The sequence below is a fragment of the Suricata suricatta genome, chromosome 3, assembly GCF_006229205.1.
Source record: "Suricata suricatta isolate VVHF042 chromosome 3, meerkat_22Aug2017_6uvM2_HiC, whole genome shotgun sequence".
NCBI lineage: Eukaryota > Metazoa > Chordata > Mammalia > Carnivora > Herpestidae > Suricata > Suricata suricatta.
In genome coordinates, this window is record NC_043702.1 from 7,835,040 (window position 1) to 7,854,890 (window position 19,851).

General features: G+C 38.0%; 1 protein-coding gene and 1 pseudogene across 1 annotated transcript in view; one reads left to right on the top strand and one right to left on the bottom strand.

Moving 5' to 3' along the window:
• PSMD1 (proteasome 26S subunit, non-ATPase 1) overlaps window positions 1-19,851 on the bottom strand; it is a 93,094-nt gene that overhangs the window by 11,218 nt on the left and 62,025 nt on the right. The window contains exons 17-21 of the mRNA XM_029933601.1: window positions 16,635-16,749; window positions 13,209-13,325; window positions 7,609-7,711; window positions 2,561-2,730; window positions 248-340 (exon numbers count right to left, since the gene is read on the bottom strand). Coding sequence (XP_029789461.1) covers window positions 248-340; window positions 2,561-2,730; window positions 7,609-7,711; window positions 13,209-13,325; window positions 16,635-16,749 — 598 coding nt within the window. The remainder of the gene's footprint in view (window positions 1-247; window positions 341-2,560; window positions 2,731-7,608; window positions 7,712-13,208; window positions 13,326-16,634; window positions 16,750-19,851) is intronic.
• Window positions 9,414-9,513, top strand: LOC115288701 (annotated as a pseudogene).

Below are 19,851 nucleotides of genomic sequence, written 5' to 3' on the forward strand. Positions count from 1 at the left end.
ACGTGCAGTGAAAACATTTGGAAGGATTCACAAATTATGTTTCCTGCAGCGTGGAACTTGGATGACCAATAGAGAAAAAGGGCTTTTATTTTTCACATTCTTGTGTAATGTCAGATTTTACCATAAGAAGCATTACTTTGAAAATATCGAATTTATAACATAAAAAGATTTAAAACAAACCAAAACAAAACACTAAGCAGCTTCTGTATATTAGTACAAGTGTTGCTCAAGGGAACAAAGAACCTACCTTTTCCTTCTCCTTTTCTTTTGGGACTTCCAGAGGGGCAGGATATGCAAATGTGGATGGTTTACAGTTTGATTTATACTGAACTTTCGGCATCTGAAGAAATAAGAGAGTTTTCCTCCTTACATTAAAATAACTCAAATCAAGATTTAAGTGTGCTATGCTCTTAACAAGTATACAATACAAAGGAGTGCCAGAAGCTTCAATCTAGGCTAAATATTCCCTTACAGTACTCCCTATAGGCATCTGGCTTCTTCACGGAATTTGTTTTTAGGGGCTTTACAGAACGACCTGCAGTGCCTGAGACTTTACTGAGGTTCTGTGCCTGTCCATGGGCACCCCTTGATCTCATCTCTACTGGCCGTGCACCCTGCTTCACAAGTCTCACTCATGGTGTGAGCACCAGATCAACTGTTATCTCCTTTGTAAAGTGTTATTTGATTGGCCTGCACACCTAACTTCCATGTACCTTCCTCATAACACTCTAACAATCTATACAAGCCTGTACACAGCTTCTATACGACGTAATCACTCCTTACAAGAGCCTAACATGAACCTAATGAAAAAGTCAGCTTCACATTACTTAGTGATTAGGTTTTAAAGTTCTCCAGGATGAATTTTTCTCTATTTACCCAATTTACACTGACAGAGAATGGTAACAGGCATTATATTTACTAGGATAAGGAATCGTGTGTGTGTGTGTGTGTGTGTGTGTGTGTTTTCAAGTTTATTTACTTATTCTGAGAGAGACAGAGTGAGAGTAGGGGAAGGGCAGAGACGGAGAATCTCAAGCAGTTTCTGCACTGTTCGTGCACAGCCCGACATGGGGCTCTAACTCACAAAACTGTGAGATCATAACCTGAGTCAGATAGATGCTCAACTGACTGTGCCACCCAGACACCCCTGGAATCTTGTTTTTTTCATTCCACTTTCCTTGTAAAGAATGGAAACAGAAATCAGAAAACTGTGCTAGAGGAAAAAGTCTCTTCAGACTCTACAGGATGTTTCACTGCAATGTTAAAGGTCAGGGACTGGGAAACCTAAAGATTCTTGTTCTGAAAGAATATTTACAAATATTTACTTAATATTCACAGATGTAAGTAGTTTTACAGATGTAATTTCACAGATGTAAGTACTGAAACACTTGAAGGTGGAACGCCTGAGTGGCTCAGTCGGTTAAGCGTCTGGCATCGGCTCAGGTCATGATCTCACGGTTTGTGGGTTCGAGCCTCGTGTTGGGCTCTGTGCTGACAGCTCAGAGCCTGGAGCCTGCTTCAGATTCTGTGTCTCCCTCTCTCTCTGACCCTCCTCTGATCACACTCTCTCTCTCTGTCTCTCAAAAATAAATAAAAAGCATTAAAAAAAAACACTTGAAGGATAAATGTCTGTACAGTTATATAGGAAAAAAAAAAGTCAGCTGGATGAAATACTCAATCTTTATCAGCCATTTTCTGGCCCTAAATTTTTCCGCTTTAAAAATTTAATAGAATATTTTAACAGCAGTGATGACCAGATGTAAGAGTTATTTGAAGGTCAAAAGGCTTCTGAGAAGATGCAAGAACAAGACGGTGAATCATCAAGCCACAGGGCTTAGGAAAGCCCTAAGCACAAACCCCGTAAAAAACTCGGCTGGCGTGATGACAGGGGACACATCCCTTTCGGTCCTTGACTTACATGACCAGTTTTTCCTGGTCAGATTCCTAGGCTCCTCACAGTAAGTCTTGCTTTCTGACACTACCAAAGACACATCCTCCTATTTTGCTTTTTCCCCTTAGTAACAATCCTTTCCTCCATCAAATACTCTGGCATAATACAACTCTGAAGCATGGCCCTGCCTCAAAGGCTCATTCCTCACTAAGACTTAGTTTGGATCCCCTTTCTTCCTTGCCCCGATTATTTCAATAGCATTCACTGTAACGGATTTCCTAGGATACCAGAATGAGAGTTCTAGAGTGCAAACCTCGTCATGTCATTTATCTGCAGAAAATCTTTCAACAGCTCTCACAGAACTTCAGTACTAAATAAAATTGTTAAGAGTGATCTATACAACCTTTTTATATTTTTGTGTTTGCCTCTCACTTACCAGTCCCTCTCAACTGATTCATCCAAGGTTACACAGTTAGTAAGGAGATTTGATTTTCAAAACTTCCACTGACACATTCCACTCAACAAGGTGATGACTCAATTTGAAAGGGAAATAAATATTGGTGAGATGCCAATTTATCTTCAAAATGTCATGAAAATCCTTGTGAGTGGGTGGTTAGGTAGGATACAGTGAAGAAGATACACTACAAAAGTGAAGCCTTACAAACATACCTTTAAGTCCTTGTTAAGGCCAATGACACATGTCGGGGTATAAGCCAAAGACAGGAAGTGTGAAAGAGGAAACCAGAACCAGAACTGGGTGAAGACAAGGACGCCAACTACGGAAGGCATGTGGGTGTGCCCCGTCCTGGACTGCAGGGAGATTGTGACATTATGACCACCTGTAGAAAGAGAGAGAAACTATGAACATGAAACCAGAAGGGCCATAATAAAGATTTCTAAGCACTGAACTAGGGAAGCATTTGGTGATTATTTTAAGCTTACAGTTCATCAAACAGAATATGGAGTAGCTGGAGTTTGTTAGCCAGTGAACGATCTAGGATCTCTAAAACTAGAAGCACTGTATTTTAATTGGACTCAGTAAATCTAGACCTTCTTTCTGTATAAGTAGGGATTTCCCAAAAACTAAGCCTACAGGATATCAAAACTGAATGCTAAATTAAATATTTTTAAAACTTTTTTAATGTTTACTTATTTTTGAGAGAGAGAGGGAGACAGAACGTGAGATGGGGAGGGGCAGAGAGGGAGACACAGAATTTGAACCAGGCTCCAGCCTCTGAGCTGTCAGCACAGAGCCTGATATAGGGATTGAACCCACAAACCATGAGATCATGACCTGAGCCAAAGCTGGACTGAGCCAGCCAGGTGCCCCACTGAATTAAATATTAATCTATATTCTACACTGGGGCTTTTAATGCTAACAAAAAGTAAAATTTCAGTACACATATTTGCAAACAATAGCTAAGAGGCAAGAAGCAGATACTGTTTGCTTATTTTTCTCTTTCTGCTTTACTTATGTCCGAATGTAGATAGCTCCAACATTTTAACTAGCCTTGTGACTTTGGACAAATCACTTTACTTCTAAAAGTCTCTTTTCTCATTGGCAAAATGAAGGTTTGAACTTGAGCACTTGAACTAGAGTACTACACTAACAAAAGAAAATTTTTAATCTCTAATCCTTGATTAAAATGTGCTTTGAGGAAGCACAATATGTGAAACAATGAAATCAGAGCTACTACTATATAATCAGAAGTCTGGGCTGTTGAGGGTATATGGCTCAGAGCCTGTTCTGTTCACTCATTTCTTGCCACATCCCCTAGACTATCCCCTGAGGGGATGCAGAGCAACATGGTTTGAAGACTAGTGAACAAGAGCTAAGAGCCCACCACCAGTCGGACAGCTGGACCCTCAGCGGCCCTTGCCAGGCTGAGGCTCTCGGAGGCTCACAGGGATTGCTAAATCGAAGGCCTTTAGGAACCAGTCAGGCAAACAAATGAGAAAACCTGGACTGGAAGCAATGGGAAACTGAGGCAACTGGAAAGTGTGTATCGTATTTAAAGAGGACATATTACCAAGGTGTAGGGCCAGGGTCACTAGGTAATTTTGTTTTTAAAAGCAGATTAGAATCTGGACTTTGTCCAATATTTTGTACATTTTGTTAGGCATGCAAAACAAAACATGCTTAAGTATGATTAGGCCCACAGGCTGCTGGGTTGGAGCCTCTCTACTCTATATACAACACAGGCTCGAACTTACTCCCCAAGTTCAAGAGTCACATGCTCCTCCAACTGAGCCAGCCAGGTGGCCCATACATTTCACTTCTTTAAACCTCAGTCTCTCCCGGATGCCTCCAAATTAGAATCAGGAAGTCAAGTACTAATTTTACTAACCTAAAAAGCACTTGAGTTTTTTGTAGGAATCAGGGTTTTATTACTCAAATAACCTAGATTTTATCTGGAAAAAAAAATTCAGATATTCTTTGTTTTTCCAACAGGAATGAGTTTTATACATTTACTGTCTGCTTATACTCTTCCCCACTCAACCTCCACTAGTCACTGAATGCTTACAATATATATGGAGAATTTTGAACAAAATACTCAAAGAGATCCCAAGGAGCCTCTAGTCTAGTAGGGAAGTCAGATAACTAGATAATTAGATCAGGGCAGACAAAACCTTAGGATAGAAACCTGGGCACTAGTGAGAACATACAGCTAAGCATGGCACCTAACCTAACGTGAGACTGGGCAGGGTACAGGAGAGGGGAAGGCTTCCTGAAGAATGCAGTATTTAAGTTTTGAAGCTAAATTCCCTTTCATTTCAATGAAACCCATTTTCTTCAGACTTAGAAATTAAACTAGCTTTCTGTTCTAACAGTGGGAGATTTACTACAAAACAAGAAAGAGTTTGTCTTATAGATAGTGTTTACAGTTTTACAAACTTCAATCATAAACCTTAATCTTTGCTTTTTTCCCTGAAGAGACCAAATCATTAGTGAATTCTCATAAACTTCAACCTCAGTCATTCCTTTGAAGTTGCCCTCCAGATTTTCTCCATTACCATGAACTTCTGAGAGCCAGACTACAGGACTACACATTTTTTCTAATGCAGTTGCAGCTTCATTTGTAGGAGGACAGGATAGTGACAAAGCGGAAAGGGGTATAAGAATAATTATGCTTTTAATAGTGAACACGACACTACAGAACCTTTACACACCAAATAACACTTAAATAAGTAAGGCAAAAAACAACTATAAATAAAAAGAGAAATGCAAAAAAGCACCAAAACTTGACTGGTCCACAACAATTTAAAGAGATATTCACAAAAGGAAGTGAACGGAGAAAGGTCTGAAGTATAAGGAATGAGGGAGAAGGAAGAAGGGAGAGAAAACACTTCCAGGAAAGATAGCTAAATTAAGCTGAAACAGTGAATTATCCTCCCCTAATTTTTTGTTTTTGTTTCTAATGTTAGAGAGAGAGAGGGCAAGAGCAGGGGGAAAGGGACAGAGGGATGGGAGGAGGAGTGGGGGAGGGCAAGAGCAAGAGAGAATCTTAAGCAGGCTCTTCACTGAGCACGGAGTCTGACATGGGGCTTGATCCCACGACCCTGGGATCATGACCTGAGCTGAAATCAAGAGAAAGCCACTCAACGAAGTAAGCTACCCAGGCACCCTTATTCTCCCTTAATTCTTAACAAATAACTCATGTAGCAGAAATTGGCAAAAAAAATCGTAGTAGTTCTGAATGGACAAGTGAAGGGTTGTAAAGTACAAACTTCAAAAACTGGCAGCTAAAAAATAAAGAAATAAAAGATTATGGAGTAGTAAAATGTTACTCCTAAATCCTATTTAAAAACCAATTATCCAAAGTAGCCAATCTCAAATGGATACATCCTCCATCATTCCAACTACACAATACTCTAGACCAGGGAAAACTAACGCTACAGAGGCAGTAAGAAGATCAGCTGTTGCCAGGGATTTTGGGGAAGGACAGAGCGATGAAAAGGTGGCACAGAGGAATTTTAGGGCAGTGAAACTATTGCCTATGATGTAATGGCAGATATATTTATGCATTTGTCAAAACTCATAGAAAATGAACCTGAATGTGGGACGCCTGGGTGGCTCAGTCGGTTAAGCGTCAGACTCTTGATTTCACCTCAGGTCATGATCCCCGGGTTGTGGGATTGAGCCCCATGTCAGGCTGTGTTCTGAGCATGGAGTCTGCTTGGGACTCTCTGTCTTTCTCTCTCTCTGCCTACTCCCCACCTTGTGCACTCTTCCTCTCTAAAAATAAAAAAAAATTAAATTAAAAAAAGAAAGTGAACCCACATGTAAACTAGGGACTGATAAAATCCAGCCAATTAAGTGTTGAGCCTTAGTTTAGATATCTAGGAAAAAGAAGCAACAATTAGAGAAATGGTGATGAGCAATGAATCCATTCAAATATGGAACTAAGACTAAACTGTGAGAAATACAATTTCACAAGAGAATGTAAACATTATAAACCATGACAATATAAAAATATCAGAAGGTGGTGAAGAATAAGGAAGGAGAAAGTATGACACGTCAGTATCTGTGATGTTCATCTATGGGAGAGAATTGATACCACTGAGAACGGAAATGTTTTACTCAAGTATCGAATATTTTCCTTACTTATACCCAGCTACAAAGAACTGTCTTTAAATTAAAAAGAGAGACAAATAAATTGTACCTTAACCACTAAAAATTTAAGCAACAAACCTTTTATGGAAAATGAAAACAAAACAAACCCCCCCATGTGACAATGGACTAAAAGAGAAGACTATTTGCCTCAAACATTTAGAAAAAAAAGCTAACATCCTGAGAAAAGAGAGAAAAAGGCAAATAAAAGACTTCAGCAAAATGAAAGAATTTAGGGAGGAAAAAAGTAGCATCAGCAAAGAAACAAAAAGAAATCTCTGGCAAATATAATCGAGAAAACACTCTCAGCAAGTAGAAAACCCAGAGACATTAAAAAACCTTTGAAGATATAAAAAGACTGAAACTTCTTTTCCTAACCTCCTACAGAAATATACACGCATTTCTAGGTGACCAAGACAGGAATGCCTGCAGTAAGTATGGCGTAGAGTGTTCTCATTAGAAGATACACAGATGGCTAATAAGCGTGAGAAAACGGTCACTGAATAGTAGAACTGTTATGAAAACCCTGAGGTACAGTTCTTCACAGCTTTCAACTTAGCAAAGACCCAAGGCACTAAGCACATCCCTCTACCCTGGAAGGGAAGCCTCTCTGACCTCATAAGACAGCGGTGAAGAGCGTGAATTCAGGAGCCAGATGGCAGTTATACTACGTATTTATTAGTATAAATTAAATATTCCATATATCCTATCTTAAGATGATTTTGCTGTGGAATTAGTCTAAAACCTAATTTTTTTCTTAAAATGTTTCTAGTGTCAACTTGTTTAAAAATTGATACACACTAAGAAAATTAAAAAATCAATACTCACTGAGTACGTTATTAAGTGACAGGTCCTGTTTTAATAGCTTTACATGGATTTCTAACACTCCCAACACCACAAGGTAGACTTCACAAGATAAACACGGGGGAAGCCTCTCAAGGTTGTATACCTAGTACTATAAAGGGCTGGGACTCAAACCCCAAGTCTTCATGCTTAACAACGCTGCTATTTCTATGAACTCCAGGCTCTACGTTTTCTCCAGGAATGATTTTCCCCAGACTTAAGTTCTACTATGGCTACTACGTCTGGAAGATTTAACATTTACCTGCATCCAGTATGCCCTGGGCCAAAATAGCGCCAAACTTGGCCATGACATCATCATGTTTATCATTGATAACTTTGGAATACAGCTGTCTGAACTGATTCACCTGTATGAACAAGAAAAAGAATTACAGTCAAATTCTATAGATTTGTGATGTAATTTCAGGAGAACAGGGAATAGACTGCTCAAATTGTAATGAAACTTGAGTTCTGAATTTTACAACATTCAAAAAGAGCGAGATAAACCAGACTTGAAAGCAGAAAACTTCCATGGCTGAAATCATGGGTGTTATGACTTTTCTGGTGTGGGAGCACCAGGGCTGTTTTCAATCCTCATTCCACAGTGGATGATTCACACTCACGGGAAGGCTGAATGCGATTTCCTATCGCACCACTGTTAGCAGGCCTAAACAGTTCAAGCAACACTGAGAACTTCATTGTGCTGTGAATCACAGCTGTTTTTCTTACCATGATCATTACAGACTTCCTAGCAGGCACAATCTTTCAATTCTATCTTCAAATGAACTACCCGTTACTGAAGTTGTGTGAAGTGTATTTTGGATTTAGTGTATATGTACATAAAGATTTTCATTATGCACACATATTAATTTTTTTGAGAACATGTCACGATAAGGAGTCTCATCAAAAAACACCAAAATGGAATACGTGCTAACTTAGGATGGGAGGGACATCTGGTAATTTTTGTTTCTTTATTCTTTTCTATATCTTCTAAAATTAATATATATTACTTTTACAATTAAAAAATAAAATTAATGACTTTATCTGCATTACATATTCTTTCAGAATCTCTTCCCTTCTTCACTTGCCTTGGTCTTAGAGGCCACTATGTGCTACAGTGCAGGGTAATCTAGAATCGGACAACCCTGGCTTAGAAATACCTGCTCCAAAAAGCTGTTTAAAGAAGTTACTTAGCCTTTATGAGCTTCAGTTTCTTCATCCCTGCAGGGATTAGAGCACCACCTCACACAGCTGCTCTTAGGATTACATGATGTAAATATACATGAAATGTAATGTGTAAAAGGCATTTTATACTCCAATAGCTGGCCATCCTACCATACTAGGGCAGAAACCTACCATTCCCCCCTGACTATGATCTCTGCAACCTAATATTGCTAACAAAATGATATTCCTTAAACACGGTTCTCATGTTTTATTCATAGACAGCAACAGAAGGTAATGGTAAAAACAATGAACTCACTCTACCACTACACAGCATCTAACCATTAGTGAGCTGCTTCTCTGGGTCTTACTCTTTCTTAACTATAAAATCCAGCATGATTAGATCATTGTAAAATTCCCTTCTAGTTTCACAGATCCTAAGGTTTGATGCTTTTACTCTGGTTCAACAGGTCAAATTCCTTTGATTCTGAACTTATTTTAGATGAACACTTAACATTACCTTATATAGGATGGAAATTTTATGTGCTAAAGGTTTATGAAGTATGTCATGAACTTATAAAAAGAAACACTGGACAAAGCACTGTATGTACATTATGAGGAAGAATTTAAATATAAAACTACACCCAAAACAATAGGAAAACATTCAGTGAAACTGAAATATGAATAAAAAAAATCATAATAGGATTATCCAATTACTATTAAGTAGATTAAAGAGCTACTTTTTTAAAATCATTTAAACACCCCCCCCATTTTATTACTTATGCAACAGTAACTTAATTCTCATGTTTATGATTCTTCAGAAATCATTATTATTTTGGGGCGCCTGGGTGGCTCAGTCAGTTGAGTGTCCGACTCTTGATTTCTGCTCAGGTCATAATCTCGCAGTTCATCGCTTCTCGGCCTTTTGGCTAAGATCAAGTGTACTATCTGTTCTGATCAGTTTAATAATCTCGCAGTTCATGAATTGATGACCTGTGTGAGGCTCCATGCTGATGGTGTGGAGTCTGCTTGGGATTCCCCTTCTCTCCCTCTCTCTCTGTCCCTCTTCTGCTCCCTCAAAATAAATATATAAACATTAAAAAAATCTTTAAAAAATTATTTTACTAGGTTAGGATAATTATCTTAAATTTGAGAGGCAAGTTTGAGATCATGTACTCCTTCTCTTTACAGATGTGAAACTGAAGTAAGACAGGTGGAATGCCTAGTTTGCTTGTAATCACAAAAAACTAATTGCAAGCATGGCTAGGATCATGATTTTCTAATTCAATTTAACTGTTATGCATAGTATGGTGCCCCCATATAAAGTAGAATTTGTGGGAGAAAATCATATTCATTTCCTATTTTATATTGATAGTCTCAGAGAAAAGACAAATTCTAGGCAATCCTGTGATCCATGCTTTCTACTGTGCACGACTGTCTAAAAATCTACCTTTACCAAATTCATGCATTTTTAATATTCATCATATTTTTAACTCTATCTTCTACTGATGGGGGAAAAAACACTCTCAGAAAAAAGATGGGGAGAAGGGAATAAAGTTATTTGGGGTCATTTCTGTTGGTACTTATCATCTGGGAATGTTTCCTTTCAATTTTCTTCTACACTCCTGGATATAGAAATAAAGCAGCACACTGGGGATCAGTTTTAAAGCTGTTTTTCTTTCTCTCTTTCTATGAGATTTCATCTGCTCTTAGGAGTTAAACTATAGGTCTATAACTCTTTCAATGAAATCCTTGAGGCCAGATGAATTCTGGAATTCAGAATTCAGAAAGATAGCATGGTACATACACCGTACATTATGTAGTACTCTCAAGGAGCATGAGGGCAATAACCTATAATCAAATTAATATTTTAAAAGCAGCCAAGTGACTGAATATTAACACTAAATTGGATAAAGGCAATAAATGAGTTCATATGAGGTCAAGTTTTCCAGTCAATGAGTCCTTAAAATTTTTTTTAAATTTTTATGTTTTTGAGAGAACAAAATAGGGCATGAGTGGGGAAGGGGGAGGGAAAGAGAGAGATAGGGAAAGAATCCCAAGCGCTTAGGCTCCCTGCTCAGGGCAAAACCCGATGCAGGGCTCAACCCCACCACTGTGAGATTATGACCCGAGCTGAAATCAAGAGTTGGATGCTTAACTCACTGAGCCACCCAGGCACCCCCAAACTGAGTCCTTAAAAACAAACAAACCTCTTTTCAATTTTCAGAGCTTTTTGGATTTTGGAATTGCAGATAAAAGGCCATGAACTTGTATAATTTCTTTGTGGCTAGTCTCAAATCTCTATCTTCAGTTCTGACTTTTTTCCTATGCTATTTCCAGCTGACTTGCTATCATCTCAAATTCTATATCTTAAAGCAAAAACAATCTTTATTCTTCTTTGAAGATATTGTCAATGCTATCATGAGTTTATATTTCGGCAACAGCCACGAGCTATAACTGCATTTCAACATTCTTACTCAGTACTCAGGATTCTGATACAATCTGAGGATGGAAGCGTGCCCCACGTGTTCACATCAGCTAAGACTTGGTTCAACAGGATTTTATGGAATGATTTAAAAATACGCATTAAATTCTGTTATTTGTTCACTTTTTCTAATTGTGAGGAAGTTTTATTTATTAGAATAAATAGTTGAATGCTGTTACAAACTACACAGCCTATATCCTACTCCACCCCATTCCAAAGGACTCTGCCATTGTTGATGCAGAGTTTACGATTGAAAAATCAACAAAATCCTACAGCAGAAGATGGAAAGATAATTCACAATACAAAAAACATGAAAGCAACAGCAAGGTCAAAGTGAATAAATACCTATATATTACTGTTAGGGGAGGTGCACTCTGTGGCCTAAACTTCCTTCTTTAATGACATTACTCAACTGGATAACTTCCAGCTGATGAAGCTCAGAAGATCAAAAACAAATAAAAGACGCAAAAGCTGCTCGTTTTATAACTGCTATATTTAAAAACAAAAACCAAAAAGAAATGCAGACTCTTTGAAAAGATGTTTATGTTCTAAAAGATATAACATATAGACATTATTAAAACTGAGTGAGAAGTTGGATTCTATTTTGCAATAATACAATTTTTGGAAGTCATAAATGATTCTGACAGAGAGAGAGAGAGCAGCACTGGATAAATAAAAATGACAGCAAATGTTTAGAAAGGGAAATCTATTAAACAAATTTTCATAAAATGAGAATAAATTATCCAAGAGTTCTGGAAATTCTTCTCTTCTCCACCCTCCCCATCAATCTACTTTACTGAAAATGAGGATTTGTTCTACATTTGCCAGATGAAGAAGATAGCATGTCAATGGTTTTTCCAGTTGTCAATATTTTGACGGTTTCTCGAACACAAAGAAAATTGATATAAAACTATCAAATGCCTTAATTTCAAGTTAAGAATGAAAAGATCTGAAATTATTGCATAAACTGTACACATTTAATATAGTAAACATGACAGTTTTTAGCACACGTGAATAAGATCTACACATTTTCTGTTTCTGAACAAAATGGGAAGTTTTGGCTGAGATGCCAATTTGCATTAGATATTATACTCTAACATGATGTCTAGGGAATTGTCACAAGGAAATTTTAAAATAGGCGTCTCTGTGAGGGGAGTCACCCACAGGGCTGATATGAGAACTGGACTGCAGGATATGGGAAGGGGATTTCTGTGGATCTTTCCCCCTCACTCCAAGTCTAAAGATGGGCTTCAGAGGGACCACTTAGCTTCATATGAATAGTGGTCACTGTGCATTGACATCTGACATGAAAAGTAGGTGGCATGAGCTACTGACTGAGGTACTAGCGGAGAGGGAGAAGGAAAAAGAGGAGGGAGAAGAAGACAGAGAGTGGGAAAAGGAGCGGCAGGTAAAACTGCACCAAGAGCCATACTTCCAGCTACAAGGGCAAAATATGCAGAATGAGCTATGTGAACAGAAGGGGTCAAGAGGGAAAGAAGCTCGTCCTGGAGCCACGTGAAATTCTGCCCAAAGACTGCCGAGGAGGGCAGTGATATTCTGAGAGTCTGGATGTACTCCTTTTCTTTTCTTAAAGTTTATTTATTTTAAGAGACAGAGAGACAGTGAGCAGGGGAGGGGCAGAGAGAAGGAGAGAAAGAATCCCAAGCAGGGTCTGTGCTGCCAGCACAGAGGGGCTCGATCTCACGAACCATGAGATCATGACCTGAGCCAAAATCAAGAGTCAGATGCTTAGCCGACTATGCCATCCAGGTGCCCCTGGATGCACTCGTTTTCGAAACTGAGACTATATAAACCATATAAAGTGAATGTAAGACTTTTTATTTCCATAGAAAGATGGATCGAAAAGTCACGAACTCCCTGAGTCTGCACCCTATGTCAGAGGAACAGGTTATCCTGCTGAATACGTTCTAAAAGGACAGTAGGCGTCAAAAATTAAAGTTCATTTTAATGATTTCATCAATCTGTAAGTTCTAATTTTCAAGTATGGCATATAGCTGAATTAACAAACTGAGTATATATCTGTAAAAAAGGCATTTAAGGAGTATTACATATTTAAAGTTTCCCCATTCTTATACCTTCTTACTTCCTGTGAGTTCAGTGTTCACCGTATTCGAGTTCAAAATGTCCTTAAAAGAAGGGAAGTCACTAAAGAAAAGCCTGCACCAGTTCTCCTCTACAGAGTCCTGTTGTTTGCTCACCTTTGGACAAGTGATCTCCGTCTGCTGGATCATGATGAGAGCTGAAGCTATCAGAGCTCCTTGCCTCACATAGTTCACAGGGTCATTTGTCATTGGTTCTAGCAAATTAATTGCTTCCTGAAAGCATTAAAAAAAAAAAAAAACTTTAAATAAAGCTGGTAGCGCTGTATTTTCCAGTTACTGTCATTCTAAGTCAGTATTTTCATCTAATAACTTGTAATAAGTTCATGAAAGACTACCTGCAACTGAATATGCTTTAAATTTCAATATAATTGATGGTAAGTGAAAAGGAAACTTATAGAACACAAATGCTCCTATTGTGAAGTAAAATAAGTCAAAAGTAAAGTAACAGAAAACAAGATTCATGTCTGATAAACACCCATTATTTTCCAAGTACAGCCGTATTTTATGTGTGTTAGCCTATAGAGTTCTATTAATTCCAAAACAAACAAAATACCACAACACTGACCAATTTTTATAAATAAAGAAACAGAGTAAGATAGGTTAAGAAATTTGCCTAAAGTCATACAAGTAGAGAACTCAGGCCAGTCTGACCTCAAAACCTGGATTAAGTAACCAACTTCTTTCAAATATTAGGGTAAGGTAATGTCTTTGATGACTTTATAAGATCCAAAAAAAATTAAATAGATATTTACCAGGATTTCCCTAATATTATATTCCTCAGAATAATCAGTCCCACAAAAAAAGGATTCCTTGGTGAAATATGTTTGGAAGTTCTTGTGTACTATATATCACCCCTCTTGCAGATTCAAAATATACATAGCTTATCAAATACTCTATGAATGTACATATCCTAGCAAAAGCTCCAAAGAGCCTTTTTAAAGAAATCACTTAAACTTTGTATTTGTCCACTGTATTTGACCAAGAACTCTTTCACCCTCCATAACGTCTATTAACACTCTGCGAGACCTCAGCTAAGTGCCACTTTACAACATCCCTTCTAAGGTCCTTAGTAGGAATAAATCTAGAGGAACAGAGAAATAGGTTTACAAGATAAACTTCTTTCTTAGTATAATATACCATTTCTTAAATATACTTTGTTTCAAGGCCAAGGAAAGAAAAAGTTGAATCCTTTTTTTGGGAAAATAATTTCAATTTTCTTTAAATGTGGATTTACTTATTTATTTTTTAAAATCAGTGTTGTTAACAGATACTATACATACCAGATAAGTGTATTCTTTCTCCTCATTTCACTGAAAAATGTTGTGACCTTGTGCAGAGAAGTTTTTCAAATATTACTCATAATATTGGCAATACTGTTTCTGAGATAGTCATGATACAAATATAACCAAGTTTCCAACTTGTAAGTTAAAAGACACTAACTTGGTCTTTGAGCTATGTGATATAACCTCAAAGATATTTTAGAATAGATATTTCAGGTTTTTAAGAAACAAAAATAAAGCACCAAACCTTGGTCAGGTAGGTATATATGTAGAGCACAAAAACTATCTAGAAACAAAACAGACTTGCTTACTAAGAGTAATACAAATTTTTCATTGAATTAACTTGTTCAGATGCTGTGTTTCAAAGAACATTTGCTCCTAGATAGCATATTGAAGTAAGAAAAAAAAAATCTAATTTAAAATATTTAATTTATGAGGCTTGCCATAAATGTCTACTGAAGACCTGAGGGAGAAAATACTTCGAAAAACATCGAAGTGTATTTTTTCTATGTTTACAGATGTGTCCCAGAAAAAAAAATGAAGGCAAATTTCTATAAACTGTATTTCATATACTCAATGATATTTCTTTCTGTCTTTCTCATTTTCTTTTTTGAGAGAGAAGGAGAACATGTGTGAGCAGGGGACAGGGGCAGAGGGAGAGAGAATCTTAAACTGGTGCCACACTCAGTGTGGAGCCCAATGTGGGGCTTGATCACATGACCTGGGATCATGACCTGAGCTGAAATCAAGAGTTGGAGGCTCCACCAATTTAACTCCTCAGATGCCCCTACCCGATGATGTTTCTAACAAAACTGAAGACACATTATCATGTAAGAAATTCTTCCCCCAAAGAAACAAAAACATGGTCAAAACAAATCTCTGTGATAACAGAGACTATGCCCAACTTGTTCACCATCATATCCTTAAATGATCTCTACCCCGTCATTAATTTTTTTTTAATTAGTCCGAAGCAGGCTCACGAGATCATGTCCTCCTCAGTGGAAGTTGGACTATTAACCAACTGAGCCACCCAGGCCCCAACTCCCCCATTACTGGTTTGACAAATATTTACCAAAACCTATTGGGTGCCGGGTCGTGACCTTGATTCTAGCAATGAACATTCTATTCTGTTCTTAGGCACCTTACATTTCTTTCTCCTCATCTCTGCCCCTTGCTCACTTACGCCCTTCCCTCCCCAAAAAGAAAAAAGTTCAGCTTGAGGCAGTGGTCAGGGTGTGTGCACCTGGGCTGTGACAGGCAAAAACGTCATGATTAGGTCACTGCTGTAAATCAAGAATAACTGTTTAAGCACCAGCACATTTCTTTATGAATCTCATGATGAACTGTATTTTCCACGCCTCTACTTATCTAACCCAACTCTTTATTTTGTCACTTTTGAGGACTTAACAAATATCAAGTTATCTATTATATTTGTGAGGAGAGCTCAGGCAAATAGCAGTTAAGTGATTTGCTTTAAACAAAACAAAAAAAAATTCAAAGTGGGTTGATTTTGGTGGTCTCATAAGAAAATTCTGATTTCCACATTGCTAATCATAAAAATTAAACATGTAAATTACCATTTAAAATGATCAAGTTCTTAGAAGAAAAAGGTATTTTATCTTTTTCTTTAAAAAAAATTAATGTTTTCAAAGAGAAATCCAGCAGCATTGTCTCCATTATAGCCACCCATGTAATGTGCTGGTTTGTTCTTCTTTATTTTTTTTCTAATTTCAATACTCTCTGGGGCACCTGGGTGGCTTAGTTAAGTGTCCAACTCTGGCTCAGGTCATGATCTCGTGTTTATGAGTTCAAGCCCCACATCGGGCTCTCTGCTGACAGCTTGGAACCTGGAGTCTGCCTCAGATTCTGTGTCTCCTTCTCTCTATGCTCCTCCCCTCCTTGCACTCTGTCTGTTTCTCTCTCTCAAAAAATAAAAAAACATTAAGGAAAAAAAAAGTACTCTCTATACCCAATGGCGGGGGCTCAAACTCATGACCCTGAGATCAAGAGTCACACACTCCTCCCTGAGCCAGGCAGGCTCCCCTGGTTTGCCCATAACTGGCTCTGAGCCTCCAGCACAGTACAGTGAGTGAGGAAGGAAGTGCTGCTAAGCTTTGCGAGGCACGGTAACTCTTAGAGATCACCCTGCACTTGTATTTTTGCAGCGGCTCCATCAACTTTTCAGTGAGGGAGAAGGGTCTGGTGCGAGGAAAGAACTGACCCCGCTGGCTTTGGACTTTACCTTGTTTCCGGTGCCAGCGCAGCAGATGCCTAGGGCCATAGCAGCTCCGTAACGCACGTGAGGGTTGTAACTCTCTGACAACAACGAAACAACGCTGGGGCACTGTTCAGGGGTTCTGATAAGAAACAGAAAGTGAAGACAGTGATATAGGTAAATATTTTAAATCAAGATGGAAGAAATTTAACCAAAACTTTTTTAACTTATGGGAAACAAGAATTATATTCACACAGAAGTTAGAGAATTAAAAATTGCCCATGGAATTCTAATTATTGATATTAAAAATCTTTCTTCAATATTCTGAGAATATCCACAAAGAAAGCAGAATGTATCAGTGACTCCTCAATCACAGTCTGCCGTAGAGCCTCACAGTCATTCCCTCATGCCTCCTCCATTGTGGGTAAAAACCAGGAGGCCGTGGGGGGCACGTGATGCTTGGCTGAATATAAAATTGGTAAATATGCTTAATAATAAAAAATTGTTTTCAATTATTTTTGTGTTGATAAGAAGAGAAGTTGTTCTCTTCTCACCCTCTTCATATTTCAGCCAAGACAGAAAAACAGGACACCCCTGACTAATGAAGTGCCTGCTCTCATCTTTAAAAGCCTATCCTGTTACAGTGGTTACTCTTCAGGGGCAGCAGGGTGGGGTAGTAACTAGAAGTGAGTGTGAGGGCGATGCATGGGAGGCTGAGAAGGATCTCAAATTGGGTGTGCGTTACACATTGTGTTCAGTTGTGAAAATTCATGAAGCTGTAGGCTAATTATGTATATTTTTTGAATATATTATATTCAATAACAACTTAAACACTACCATTTACTACATTTAATAAAGATTTTTTAAAAGATATCTTGTAAATGAAACAGTTATTACCCACAGATTAATTCAAATCTTTAACTCTATGTTTGAACTATCCTCTAGCCTCAAACTCTAGTAAGTGGTAAATTCAAATTCCAAACAGAATAGAGGCAAATTTATGAAAGCTGCCCAGAAAAGCAGAATTTTGCTACAAAAGAAAGCTGGATTATTTCCTGCTTACAACGGAGTCCATCATCCTTTCTTGAAAATGTTCTCAGTTTGATTAACCTTCCTAGTAGGAATAATCTGTAAATAATTGTAATTTTGGCAATAATATGGAGGAAAAGTTTGGTTTTGTGAAAGATGCATGCACTAGGAAACAGATCTGGGTTCTAGTCCTAGTTTTGGTAATTTCTTAGTATGTGACATTAGGCAAGTCACTTTCTTTTTTTTTTTTTGTAATTAGAGATAAATTTTCTTTTTCCAAGAGTAATATAAAAAACAAAATGAATAAAAATATGGTAATAACATATATACCTTCAGTTAATGCATAGTGACATAAATAACAATACATTACATAAGAGGAAGCCATGAAGTCACAAAGCCATGTTCCAGTTCCTGTTTTGTCTCTAAGTAGTTGGGATAATTTAGACAAGGTTCAATGAATCAGAGTCTGTCCCTTTCTATGTATGAAAAAAGAATGGGACTAGAAGTTCCATAATGTCTATGCCACTTTACAATTCCATAGCTTTTAATGAACCAAACACTAAAGGTTTTCAATCAATGTTCATTATTACAAGACACTTCTTCAATGAGAAATATTCCTATGAAATTTAAAGTGTTATTACAAGAACAGGTTGCTGGAGAGTCATTCTACAACTTGGAGCTGACTTTTATTTTTCATTCCTACTAGGCTAACAACTTAGAGCTCTGTCCATAACTCAATACTAAAATTCTCTGACAGGGGAGCCTGGGTGGCTCAGTCAGTTAAGGGCCGACTTTGGCTCAGGTCATGATCTTACGGTCCAGGAGTTCGAGCCCTGCGTCAGGCTCTGTGCTGACAGCTCATAGCCTAAACCCTGCTTTGGATTCTCCCCCACTAGTACTCCTCTCTCTGTCTCTCAAAAATAAACAAACATCAGAAAATAAAATAAAATTCTTTGACAAACTCAAGCATATAAAACCAACTCAAGACTGCACATATCCCAAGGGCTGAGACTGTGTTTTCTATTTATTTTATTTCCCATAAATTATTTGCACTGTGTTAGATACTAAAGACAAAATAATTTTTATTATTTAGTAAAACATAAAACTAAATTTATGGCTAAATTTATAGTTAGAGATTTAAACAGTAAGTATTTTTTTACTAGGTTCAAGATCAAGGCCTAATGGTTAATTAACCTTTGGGGGACAGTGTGGGGTGGGATTCAAACCCTTCCCAGTTCTTTTGCTCCCTTAGCTGCATAATCAAAAAAAAAAGGGGGGGGGAGATTAATAAGTACCTGTGCTGCTTCATAAGGGCTAACTGAGTGTCTTAATTGTATTGTGCTTTGAAGTTCTCAGCAGGAAGACCACAGAGAGGGCTAGGTAAGGCCTGCTTTAAAAAATGAAACACCAGCTGAAATAGTTACCTAATTTTTTTTTAAGTTTATTTATTTGGGGGAGGGGTGGGGTGCGGGGAAGAGAAGGTCCCAAGCAGGCTCCTCACTGTCAGTGCAGTGGCCCACGCAGGGCTATGAGATCATGACCTGAGCCAGTTGGACACTTAACCATCTGAGCCACCCAAGTGTTCTAGTAACTAATTCTAATTTGTTGTTTCAATATAGTTTCTTGGCTTGTAGCTAACAGTCAACTTGCAAACTTTACTATTTATACAGACTTTCCACAGAGCAGGAACTGTGCCGGGCATATGCATAAGTCACTCCTATATCATGTGACCATACATGCATATATGAACTCCTTTCTTTCAATATCCTATTAACTACTGTTTCTTTACCAATTATTTTGTGCAACCTCAAATCATATTAATAAATGTTTTCAAGAATATGGTGTCTTTTTTCTAATCTTTCTTCATGTAGAGAAGGAAAAATTCAGCAATATAAGAATACAGACAGAAATACCGTTCTAGGCACATAGGGTCTGTCACAGTGGCAATCTGCTGAGGCCATAAACTTCAGGGTAGTCCCTCGGTAGAACTGTGAATTTATAATTCTCACTAGGTAAGTGCCTTTGGATTAACATAATGACACAAAAATTAAGAAATAGGGGTGCCTGGGTGGCTCAATCCATTAAGCATCTGACTGGCTCTGGTCATGATCTCATAGTTGGTGGGGTTCAAGCCCCACATGGGGCTCTCTGCTGTGAATGTGGAACCTACTTCAGATCCTCTGTTCCCTTCCCCTTTTCCCCCTCCCCTGCTCTC